General features: G+C 35.9%; 1 protein-coding gene across 2 annotated transcripts in view; it reads left to right on the top strand.

The window, feature by feature from the left end:
• BRWD1 (bromodomain and WD repeat domain containing 1) overlaps positions 1–13178 on the top strand; it is a 172902-nt gene that overhangs the window by 48141 nt on the left and 111583 nt on the right. For both annotated transcript variants that reach the window (XM_044670302.1, XM_044670303.1), the window contains exon 13: positions 5393–5491. In XM_044670302.1, the coding sequence (XP_044526237.1) occupies positions 5393–5491 (99 nt within the window). The remainder of the gene's footprint in view (positions 1–5392; positions 5492–13178) is intronic.

The raw sequence follows: 13178 nt of genomic DNA, 5'->3' as shown, positions 1-13178 counted from the left end.
TTCCTCTCCTGCAGTCTTTCCTCTGAATGTGGGTAGCATCTTTACCATAAATCCCTCAGAGCTGTCTTGTGTCATTGCAGTGCTGCTGGTACAGGAGCCCATTACATTTGATTTTACCATAGTATATCAGTCTCTGTGTACAATGTTCTTCTGGTTCTGCTCCTTTCGCTCTGCATCACTTCCTGGAGGTCTCTCCAATTTGCATGGAATTCCTCCAGTTTATTATTCCTTTTAGCACAATAGTATTCCATCACCCGCATATACCACAATTTGTTCAGCCATTCCCCAATTGAAGGATATCCCCTCATTTTGGATGTTCTTTATTAATGTCTTTGTCAGATATGGCACTGAAAACAGTATATATTACAGATCACCTCCATAGTCCTCTTTTTTTTTTAACCCTTACCTTCCATCTTAGAATCAATACTGTGTATTTGGTTCCAAGACAGAAGAGCAGTAAAATACTAAACAATGGGGGTTAAGTGACTAGCCCAGGGTCACACAGCTAGAACATATCTGAGCTAGATTTGAACCCTTCCATCTCCAGGCCTGGCTCTTAATCCACTGAGCCACCTAGTTGTGCCTCCACCCACTCATTCCCCACTCCCCTAAATGTAGCAAAAGTTTGCATTAGGTTTTATCTGTTTTTTTTTTTTTTTATTGCAATTCCAGGTGGTATGAGTTTGTAGTTTCCTAAAACAAAAAATACCAGAGAGCTTTTTCAGTTTTATCATTTATGTATGAGTCTCCTTTATTTTGTATTTTTGAGTTTGATTTTTTTGACTTTTTGTAGGACTACATTTGTCCTAGCTAAGTTAAGTTTCATGTTATTAGACTCAATTCAAGTTTTATGAAAGTCCAGGTAAATGTCAGTAATATTTCTATGATTGAAGAAACCATGCTAACTTTAGTGATCATTGCCTTTCCCCCTACCCATCCTAAATATTCACAAACCATCTCTGATTGTTCAAGAATTTTCAAGAAAGAGTTTTCATATTCCAATTTTATAAATGAGGAAATGAAATTTAGAGTAGAACATGTTCAATTTTTGCTGCTGGCTCTGTGATACCACTATTTTTCTTTTTTCTTTTGAGCTTAATGTCAACAGATGAAAATTTTGGGAAATAAAGAACTGGAAGGAATTGTATATAATACTGAAGCCAGGTATAGTAGTGCATACTGGTTGGTCACTGCAGCTGCCAGAGAAGCTTAGCAGCCTCTTGAACTCAGAAAGAATTATCTTGAAAAGAATATGTAGGTATTCACCCCGTCAGTTTCAATATGGTGAACTCCTAGTAGCTTTGGGAGCTACCAAGGAGAGAAGAAAGGAAGGAAAATGTAAACTTGGGTACAGGTTTTTAAAGAATATATTAAACATAAAACAATCAGTATAACACTTAAGCTTCTATTTCCACTACTTCCTTTTGTTGTCTTCTGTGTATTTTAAAAGACATTTCCCAGCTGTGTGACTCTGGGCAAGTCACTTGACCCCCATTGCCCACCCTTACCAATCTTCCACCTATGAGACAATACACCGAAGTACAAGGGTTTAAAAAAAAATTATCAAAAAAAAAAAGACATTTCATTGATTTTTTTTTTCCCTATCACTATTATTATCAACCCACTCAAGCAACCCCCCCTCCCAATAAAAGCCTCCTTTATACCAGTAAATGTATCCATTAGCTAGATAAACATAACTTTTTTTACACACAATTAGTTTATATCACCTCTCAGCTAAGATGTGAAAAGTGTGCTTAATCATAATTCAGTCTTCAGAGGCAGCTAGGTGGCTCAATGGATAGAGAGCTAGGCCTAAAGATGGGAAGTTCTGGTTTCAAAACTTGCCTCAGACACTTCCTAGCCGTGCGGCCCTAGGCAAATTGCCTAACTGTTACTGCTTTTCTGCCTTGGTACCAATACTTAGTATTGATTCTAAGATGGAAGATAGCAGTTTAAAAAAAAAAGTGCTCAGCAGCCATGATTGATCTGAGCTTGAAATGTTTCAAATTTATTTTCCTTTATATTATTATAATCAACATGTAAATTAATTGTCCTCCTGGTTCAGCTTGCTAATTTTGTATTAGTTGATATGTTTTCCCAAATTTCTTTGACTCTTAAAGTATATAATAATATTCTATTACATCTCCTATGCCAAAATTTGTTGAAGCATATCCCAATTGTTGCTCTAGGTCTTTGAGGGGAAAAAAAAGCTTATTTTTGTAATTATTGCTGCTTCTCAAAATGTTCACTATGTCTTCATAATATATTCTAGAATTTTTTCAAGAGTATAAGTCAATCTCAGTGGACTAAAATTTGTAGGCCCATGTGGAAATTGTGTTTTTTGACCCTTCAATTTTGTAGCTTCTCTCCCTTTTTCCATTTTAAGGATCAGTGGCAATAGCTCAGAAATCACAACCTCCAGTTTTTTTAGTGTTCTTTATTAATATACAGTGTGATTTTGCTCTTTGCCTCTTTTTCTTTAATCTATTGTTTTGTTTGAATAAAGCTTATTACTTTTTAAGCCATATTCTAATCATCATCCCCCCCCATCAAATATAATTGATAGTTGATCATATCAAATAAATCCTGCTGCATTAGTATCTTAGTTTGTCCATTTGTATAAAGACTTGAGAATCTAGATAATATTGTTGGCTCCTCGCTTGGATTTTGTTTCTAATTTCTTGCTGTTTCTTTTGCTGGACTTAGGCAGCTAAGGTCTAGTAAGTAGAATAGCAGGCCTGGACTTAGGAAGACCTGAGTTCAGATATGACTTATATGTTTAGTAGATGTGGACCCTGGACAAGTCACTAAACTTCTATTTACCTCAGTTTCTTCATCTATAAAATGAGAATAATAGTAGCACCACCTACCTATTGATAATCAATTGAGATAATTGTAAATAAGCACTTAAAACACTGCCTGGCACATAGTAAGCGCTATATAAACATTAGCTGCTGTTGTTGTTGGTACTATTGTCTATAATAGCTATTGCCAGATTGGTAGTCATAGACAATTTCTAATTTTCTTTTTGCTTTTCCCATTTAAAACCCTTTCAGTTAGATTTGCAAGACCAGACTAGTACATTCTTGCCAGCCTTCAAGTAACTACACTTCTCTTTCCTGATCAGAGTTATATTTTTAAATTATGGTCCAGAAATTCTAATCTCCATTCTCTGACAAAATCTTCTCAACTGTCTGTGTACTCCCCTTATTTACCTTGACTTTGGTTGTATCTGTGATGAAAATGCTGCCTCCACCCTTCACATTTTTAGCTGAGATGTAATGATCCTTATTAATATTTTCTAAATATTTTTTCGATGTTTCATTAAACATGCTTCAGGAAAATAGCAGATCTTGCTATTGACTTTGTTAAGAATGTGAGAAGCTAAGAAAAATATACATTTTGATGAAAATAAAGATTTAGTGAAGTGGTTGACTGGAGCACTGAAGAGGTCTTGGATTCAGAATTCTGCCTCTGATGATTAATGCCAATATGATTCTGGGTAAATCACTTAACTTGCCAAGGCTTCAGTTTACTAATCTGTAAAATGAGGTGGTTGAACTCTAGAGATCCCTTTGATATTTCTTCTTACTCTAGACCAGTGGTTCCCAAACTTTTTTGGCCTACCCCGCCCCCTTTCCAGAAAAAATATTACTTAGCCCCCTGGAAATAAATTTAAAAAAAATTTAATAGCAATTAATAAGAAAGATAAATGCACCTGTGGCCATCACCACTCTCCTGGATTGCTGCAGCACCCACCAGTGGGCAGTACTGCCCACTTTGGGAATCACTGCTCTAGATCTTTGATCCTAGGAAATTCAGTGTGTCCTTGCTTTTTTTTGGTGGAAATGGAATGCAGAATGGAAATAATTTAAGTATAGGAACTGTGAGGTTAGGTTATTTAAAGTTCATTAACATGGATATTAATAGCTCAGGATGTCAGAGATAGGTGTAAACCTGAGAAAGGCAAAAAAGTGTTCCACAGAGAGCTACATCCATGTGGGGATGATGTTAATTATGTATAGTATAAATTTTATTTTATTTGTAACTTTTAAACTTTTTTATTTAAACATTTTGTTTTGACTTTAATTTCATTTTTTAGGCATTTCCTAACAAAAACCAGTCCCCCAATACATTATCCAAAAAGAATTTATTGATTATTAACAAAAAGCATATATATATATATATCTCCTTTAATTTTGATAATATGGTATCAGTTTTGTTTGCTTTGTACTGATTATATTTATGATGTCATTGTGTATGTTCTTTTGGTTCTACTTCAATCTGCATAATTTTATGCAAAACTCATGTTTTTCTAAAATGTGAAATTCTTCATCTTTTCTATGATAAGGAGCAATTCAGTTGTCACATTCATATACCATAATTTGTACAGCTCTTCTGTAGTCCCTGTGTTTATTTTAGTTTTAGCTTTTTGTTTTTTCAAATAATGCTGTTACAAGTATTAGTTTATGTTTGTGTGGATCTTGCAGTCTGTTTAGTAACTTCCCTGGAGAATAGCCCTAACCAGTTTAATATCTGGGTCAGTGGGCATGTGAACAATTTGATTTAGAAACTTTTCTGGCATGATTCTAATTGTTTTCTAGAATGTTTGAGATACTTAAAGCTTAATAGTTTGTGGTCATTTGAATTTAAAAATTCAAATTCAAAAAATTCCTTAAAAGGAATAGTGGTTTAGTAGCAGTACAACTTTTTATTTTGAGTGAGGTTTAATGCAGTCTTGCTATCAAAAATTTGGGGGCGGGATTCATAAGCTATGGTATAAGGAAGGCAGACAGGCAGTGTGGTATAACTGAAAGAGTGCTATATTTGGAAGTCTAGAACCTAGATCAAGCTCTAACTCTACTAATTGCTACTTAGAAGAACTTTGGAAAATCACTTAATTTTTTCTAGCCTTTGTTTTCTCACCTGTAAGTGAGAGTATTGGACTGGGTGGTGTCTGCAATCTCTTCCAACTCTAAACCTGTTGTCCTGTGGAAAAATTTTAATTATTTACAATACTACTTTAGAATGGTTTTTAGCAATTGTATTGGTAGGCAGGGTACAGCCTAAAGAACCCTGAGACATCAACTCTTGAAAATAGATTGTTTCATTTTTGTCTTTGCATTCTAATGCCTAATGCCTGGCACATGATTAATACTTACTTTTTTGTTTAATTAGAGTGTTCTAATCATGGCCCCTTACTGTTGTTTCTTTATTACTTTCATGATGTCGGTCAAGACTCTTATTCTCTTAAGGCTTATGTAAAATGACAGTGGAATACATAGCTTTTCTAAGGTCTCTTCCAATTCCAAATCTGTTACTAAGATCTTTAGTGTAATGAAATTTTACTCTCAAATATGTGGGTATAATACCTTTCTTAATTTATTTTTAGCTTCTTAAGTGGTAGCAGAGATGGAACAGCAAGAATTTGGAAATTTGAGCAGCCAGAATGGAAAAGTATTTTACTGGATATGGCAACAAGATTGTCATGGTAAGTTGGGGGTGACTTATTGATCAGATAGGGGAAATAATTGGTTAATAGAGATCATTAATCTGTGTTTAAAGGGGTTGGTGGTATACTTCATAAGGTATTTTATTAAATAAAAATAAATTTGTCAAATATCTGAGATTCATTATAATCAGAAAGAATTGGGTGTGATTATTTCAAAAGTATTTTCTTGGATCTGGGACCTTATATATTCTGACATTTGCTCAATCAGGAGATTGTAGTATATTGCCCTGCATTCTTAGCTTCTGATTCCTTTCCATGAACTTTCAGATATCTTCCTCAGGCTGTATATTGCTCAACTAAGTAAAATTCCTTTTTCTTTTTGTAATCAATAAGCAACAAACAGGATTTTATATTCTTTTTATGTGTAAGTCAGTTGTGTGATTCTAATGACATGGAATATTAGTTTGAAAGACTTTGTTTTGGTTTATGTCTTACTTATTTCTTGATCTCTGGCAGATAGATCTTTTAGCCTCACTGTATCTAAAGTCCTTCGTCTGTAAAAAAGATAGCCCTGAGGTCCTTTCCAACTCTAGATCTCGGATCCTATGACTTTTTTTTTTTTTGCACCACAGACATTTCTCAATAGACTATAAGCTCTTTTCATTCTTTATATTAGTAACCCTAAGCATTCAGTCCATAATAGGTGTTCAATAAATTTGTATTGATTGATTCTCCCAATCCCATACCCCATCCTCTTCTATTCCCTTAATCACCAAAGAAACAAAAACCAGTTAAGTCAAAGAGGCACAGCAACCATGTCTGACTATTTTATGAATTTTCACATCTCTAGGCTCTTCTCTACTATGAAGACTCAAGAGGTGTGCTAATCCAAATTAATTGGACTAATCTAAAAAATTGCCTTTTAGTGTTAATTTAATAAACATTATTTTAGTCAATTGAAAGCTTTCTTTAATACTTTAAAGATAGTATTACTTCCAGCATGGCATTTACTTAATTTGTTCAGTTGTTCTTCCTAATGGAAGGTTTAAGTACTTGAGATTTTGACTGAGTTTTTTGGTCCAAATGAAGTGACTATTCCTCTTTTGCTGATGGTGAAAACAGGACATTATGGAAATAATAGATTTGTTCATCTAAAGTTTGTTATTCTCTGAATAAAGTGGCTCAGTTGAGTCTTTCTTAATTGAAGTTGCTGAACATTAATCAGTCAATCAATAAGCATTTATTAAGTACCTATTTGCTAGGCCCTATGCTAAGCTCTGGAAATGAAAAAAAGCAAAAGACAATCCTTGCCCTCAAGGAGTTTACAGTATTCTGAGAGAGACAAAAAACAAATATATACCCAAAAAAGCAATATATGGGATAAATAGGAAACAATTAACAAAAGGAAGTCACTAGAATTAAGGATTGGGAAAGGCTTCTTTATAAAAGATGGGATTTTAGTTGGGATTTAAGAAAGCTGGGGAAACTGGTAGGGAGACCCTTGCTGGAGGACAACCAGAGAAAATGCCCAAATACTATAATAGATGGAGTGTCTTTTTTGTGGAACAGCTAGGAGGCCAGTGAGACTGGATTGAAGATTATTTGGCACAGAGTAAGGTGTTAAGAAGATTGGAAAAGAAAGTGGAGACTAGGTTGTGAAAGGACTTTGAATGATTGATGATTTTGTCTTTGATCCTAGAAGTAATGGGTTTTGTCTTTGGGCACATTAATGAAACCATTTCTGAAAAGTCTTACCTTTCCAAGGAGAACCTATAAATCATCCTTACATTTGTTTATTTATTTGTTTATTTTATTTTTTAGATACATTTTTTCCATGGTTACACGATTCATGTTCTTACTCTCCCCTCCCCTCATCTCTCCCCCTCCTCCCCACCACCCTCACAACGGACCTGCATTTCCACTTCATGTGTCATCGATCAAGACCTATTTCCGTATTATTGATAATTGCTCTGGGGTGGTCGTTTAGAGTCTACATCCCAAATCATGTCCGCATCAACCCATGTGTTCAAGCAGTTGTTTTCTTCTGTGTTTACATTCCTGTAGTTCTTCCTCTGAATGTGGGTATCATTCTTTTCCATAAATCCCTCAGAATTGTTCTGGGTCATTGCATTCTTGCTAGTACAGAATTCTATTACATTCGATTTTACCACAGTGTATCAGTCTTTGTGTATAATGTTCTTGTGGCTCTGCTCCTTTCACTCTGCATCAATTCCTGGAGGTCATTCCAGTTCACATGCCTCCAGTTTATTATTCCTTTGAGCACAATAGTATTCCATCACCAGCAGATACAACAATTCAGCCATTCCCCAATTGAAGAGCATACTCTGTTTTCCAGTTTTTTGCTACCACAAAGAGCATGGCTATAAATATTTTTGTACAAGTCTTTTTCCCTATAATCTCTTTGGGGTACAAACCCAGCAATGGTATGACTGGATCAAAGGGATCAATAGTCTTTTAGCACTTTTTGGGCATAGTTCCAGATTGCCATCCAAAATGGTTGGATCAGTTCACAACTCCACCAGCAATGTATTAATGTCCCAATTGTGCCACATCCCCTCCGACATACACCTTTGCTGCCATGTTAGCCAATCTGCTAGAGGTGAGTTGATACCTCAGAGTTGTTTTGATTTGCATTTCTCTAAATTATTAGAGATTTAGAATACTTTCTCATGTGCTTATTGATAGAATCATCCTGAAACTCCCTTATTTCAAGACTATCCATATTAACATGGTTTGGTTCATGCATTATAAATATTATTTTGTTATTTCCCAAATGTTGCTTTCAATTCAAATCAGACATTTATTTAATCCCCACTATGTTTTAGGCACTGAGAATACAAAGGCAAAAAAAGACACTATTCCCTGTCTTCTTCTTGCATTCTAGAGGGGTTATGGAAGACAGCTTATACACAGATAAGTAAAGAAATGTGTATGGTTTTCTAGACCTGTGATTTTGTTGGAATTGGAAACTCCTAGTCCAAAAATATTCCCTACTCATGTAAATCAGCAAATGTTCATCAATTTCTTAACATTAGAGAGTGAATTGTTGAGGGGCATAGTGGTATATACACAAAAAGTAAATTCAAACCAACTTTTGGAGGAGAATTGGTAACAACTTGTAGGGGTGGAGTGGATCAGACAGTTCAGCTGGTGAAGGTCAAATTCCAGGAATCGGAGGTGAAGAAATGAAACATTTAGGATCAAGAGGATTAGGATAGTCTGTGCAAATACTTGGAAGTGGGGAAATAGAATAGAATGTTTAGGTGACAGCAAGGAGGTAAATTTTTCTGGAATATGTAGCATGGGAAGGCAATAATGTGTTATCAGTAGATGAGGACTAGATGGTGAAGGGTTTTATATATCCTTTAGGTACAGAGGAATTTATATTTGGCCTTCAAGGTAATAGGAAGTCACTGAACCTTTTTGTGCAGGGTAATGACAGAATTATGCCTGTGCTCAAGGAAAATCAATTTGGCAGCTTCATGGAGATGAAAAGCCATTTGATTCTTTAAGTAATAGGCTCAAGAATTAATTTTGCCTTGAAGTGATGAAGACCTGACATAAGCTAATTAAATTCACATAAGAAATTAGATAGAGATAGAATTAGCAATGCCTGGCATTTGATTTTATATGTAGTGTAAGAGAGACTGAAGAGTTGAAGATGGTTTTGAGATCCTTAGTGAACTCTCAGCAGCATTTGGCATTATTGATTACTTTCTCCCTATGAATAGATTTTTTTGACTCCTGATTCTGTTCTTACCTGTCTTACATGCATTATCACTAGTTTAAAATCCATGTAACAGCCATTAACTGAGTGTCTTCCAAGATTTTGTCCTCGACCCTCTTGTCTTTTATTTGTATTTTGTAATCTCCCTCTGGTTCCATGAGTTGTCATTCCTATACTATTCTCCCAGATCTAAAATCCAGCCCTAGTCTTTTTCCTGAACTCCAGTCTCATATGGACATCTCTCCAAATGGTGTATGTTAAAAATAACAAATCCAAAACAGAACTCTGTGTTTCCTATCAAGCCTCTCCTTTTCTGAACTTCACTTTTACTGGTTAGAGTATCACAGACCTCTCAACGTTCTATACTCCTCACGTAATCCTACATACATATCTGGTCTTTTGACAAATCTTGGTTATTTCTGCCTTCACAAAATAACTTGTATATGTCTCCTTCTCTCCATTCACTCAACTATCACCTTGATGCTCAGGCCCTGATCACCACTCCTCTAGACAATTCCATTTGGCAGGTGACACAGTGAAGGACTTTGAGCCAGGAAACCTTGAGTTTGAATTTTGTCTCCTATACTAGCCAAGTGGCTTTGGCCAAGTCTCTGAATCCCTGTTTTTCAGTTTTCTCATCAGTAAAATGTGGATAATAATAGAACCTACTTCAGGATTGTTCTGAGGATCATATGAGATAAAATATGTAAAGTGCTTTGCAAACCTTAAAGCACTATATGCTAACTATTTGCCTGAAACATTCATAGTCATTAAAGCTTATCCTACTTTCCTGTGATGTTCTGCTTCTAAGCTTGAGATGTGACAGTAACATTGATCCTAATTTCACTAGTGCCCAAGCAGTTTTAAACTGTGCCCAGAAGTAAGTCAAAGTCTAGTGATTTTTCTTGAAAAATTACCTAGTTTCCCAGAAATTCATCACTCTACCAATAAATATGGATGTCGTTCAAACATCCCTCATTCAGTCCCTTCAGTCTACCTCCTCCCCAACATCCTGAAGTTGCTTACCTCTTCCATTATGCTCTGGGATAACTGTTCAATAACTGATATACTTGCTCTCATCTTAAACCTTTTCCTTTCTTTTTTTAATTCACTGAGGCTTGAGTCTGTCATGTGTAAAAATAAAATAGGTGAGCACCCAAATAAAGGACAAAGAACTAGAAAATAATGGTTCAAAATTGTTTCTTGATACTTTTGATAGGTGATATCAAAAGTATCTTCAGTGGTAAATGAAGTGAAGCTCAAAGATGAACTTCCCTTCAGGACTAGGCGCAAGGAACGCTAAAGAGTCTCTTGTTTATGAAAAATAAACTATTTATTTAAATATATGTAAAGGAAAAGGGATTTCTTATTCTAAGGGATTCTAACTCCACCCAAATAAACTCCCAGGTCCCGAAAGGAACCACTTCTCCTGTGGTTCACAGGCTATGCTAATCCTCCCTGATCTAACTAACCAAATTTATACTATTCTAAATAAACCTAACCACTATAATTCTTAACTTCACCTTTAAGTTATAAAGCTAGTTAAGGCTAGCTGGTTGAGTCTCCACAAGAATCAAGTTAGGACTCTCAGTCTTAACAGACTCAAAGTCCAAACCAAAGACCAGGTTTTGTTTGGTCTTTTCAGAGTTTAACCAATCTATAATCAGTAACAGATAAATGAATAGAAAACACTCCACTCCTTCAAGTTTTTCACTCAGAGAGAGGCAAAGATGTTACCTTCTCTAGCCCTGAGAGAGAAAGCAGCTGCGTGTGGCTCTCTAGACTGCTAGAAGCCCACTCCTGGAATGCCATACCCAGAGTGTAACTGTCATAGAATAACAGTTATAACTGCCAACAGTTGAAATAAAACATTCTTTCAGCTCTATTTGAAACTCCAATTCTTCCTCAAGTCAGCTTCTCTACTTATTATCTTTAAACTAATAAAACAATACTTATTTTCTAATATCATCCTTATACATGTGTTGTTTTTAAAATTGATGAAGGCTGATATTATGAGGAAAACTAATATTTTATTTAGGCCCATTTGATAGAATAAAATCGGACCACGCGCCTGCCTATTTCAAATTGTCGCCTCAGCCATTTTGTTTCATACTTTCCCTACTCCTCTCCATCCCCCGGGAGCGTGCTCAGGTAGCAAAGAGGAAGTCAAACGCCACTTCCCGATATTTAAAGCTGGCGGGCTTTACCTTGAATACGTCATCCAAAACAGGAAACCCGTTGGACTATGGAAAATGTAGTTTCAAAGTCCCCCACATGTCCACAGGAAGTTTGTCAAATACTACATATCTTGAGGCTTAATACTTCTAAATAGAACCCCAGTGATTTTACACACATGACAGTTTCCTTGGTCATCCTTTCCAATATTGACTGCCCTTTAACTCTAGGTTTTTGTAAACTTTTCTCTCCTGGTACTTACCTGACTGCCATTTTTTTCCAGTTCATACCCACTAACTGTGTCTCACAGGCTCTATCCTGGACTTTATTCCCTTCTCCTTCTATATTGTTTTTGTTAGTGATCTCAAAAACTCTTAAAAATTCATTTGATATTTCTATGCTGGTGATTCTGGATTTATTTATCCAGTTCTTACCTGTCTACTGACTCTTAGACTTGTACTTCCAACTGCCTCTTCACCATCTAAAAGTGGATGCCTTGTAGACATCTTTTCTTTATTTTAAAATTAAAAAAAATTTTTTTTAAACCATTCCCTTCTGACTTAGAATTGTGTATTGGTTCCAAGGCAAAAGAATGGGAAGGGCTAGGCAATGGGGTAACTTGCCCAGTCATACAGCTAGAAAATGTCCAAGGCCATATTTGAATCCAGGACCTCCCAACTCCACAACTGGCTCAGTAGCTGCACCAACATGGTTTCAAAATGTCTGAAGTTGAACTCATTATCTTTTCTTTAGGTACTCCCCTCTTCCAAACTTCCCTATTACTGTGAAGGGTACTATCATTCTTGTCAATTTGGCTTGTTTTTCTCTACTCCACTTCTTCATATTTAATCATTTGTTAAATCCTGTCTTTTCTACATTCATAAGTACCCCCTTCTCTCCTCTGATACTTTAGCTACTTTTGTTTTAGCTCTCAGGCATGAACTTTTTCAGTAGCCTGCTAGTTTGTCTCACTGTTACAAATCCCTCTGAACACTGCTCTCAATTAATTTTCTAAAGTTCTGGTGTGACTATTGTGTGGACAGAATTTGTTCCCCAGGAGTCTCTTACCCAGCATCCTACATATGAATGCACGCAGTGTTCACACGCTGTCCACACACCATGGTACACCTTCTTTTTAGTCAACTCCTATGGTTCCTTTTTGCATCCAGGATCAATTATATAATCCTTCCTTTGTCTTTTAAAGTCCTTCATACCCTCACCCACTTCTTAAATCTTTATAAATCTTTCTCTACTTTATGTACTTTGAAATCCATTGGTAGAGTTTCTTTCCAATTCCTCACACGTGACACTTTCTCTTCCAACTTTGTATTTTTACTAACTGTTCCCCATGCCTGGCTACCTCCTCATCTCTGCTTCATAGATTCCCTGATTTCCTTTGAGTTTTAGTTAAAGGACCACCTTTATCATGAAGCTTTTCCCTGACCTGCTCTATGTTGATGACTTCTCTGTGAGATTTTTCCCAATTCATCCTTTATATGTGTTGGTTCCTTTTAGTTATTTCCATTTTCCTTATTAGACTGTGAGCTTCTTGAGAGCAGGGCCTGCTTTTTTTTTTCTTTGTATCCTCAGATCAGCCCAGTGCCTGGCACATAGAAGGTGCTTAAGAAATGTCAGTTATTTGACTTATTGACTTGACACAGTGTAAGTTTCTGGAGACAAGAAACTTTTCATTTTCGTATCCTCAGCACCTTAGCACAATGTATGGTTCATAGTAAACTGCACTTAAAAATGCTTTTATTGTTTAGAAGGATGGTTTTGAATGAGGGGAAAATACCCTCTGCT

The sequence above is a fragment of the Gracilinanus agilis genome, chromosome 3 (genome assembly GCF_016433145.1).
Source record: "Gracilinanus agilis isolate LMUSP501 chromosome 3, AgileGrace, whole genome shotgun sequence".
Lineage (NCBI taxonomy): Eukaryota > Metazoa > Chordata > Mammalia > Didelphimorphia > Didelphidae > Gracilinanus > Gracilinanus agilis.
Note: the sequence above shows the minus strand (reverse complement) of the source record. Positions and strands in the feature narration are given on the sequence as shown.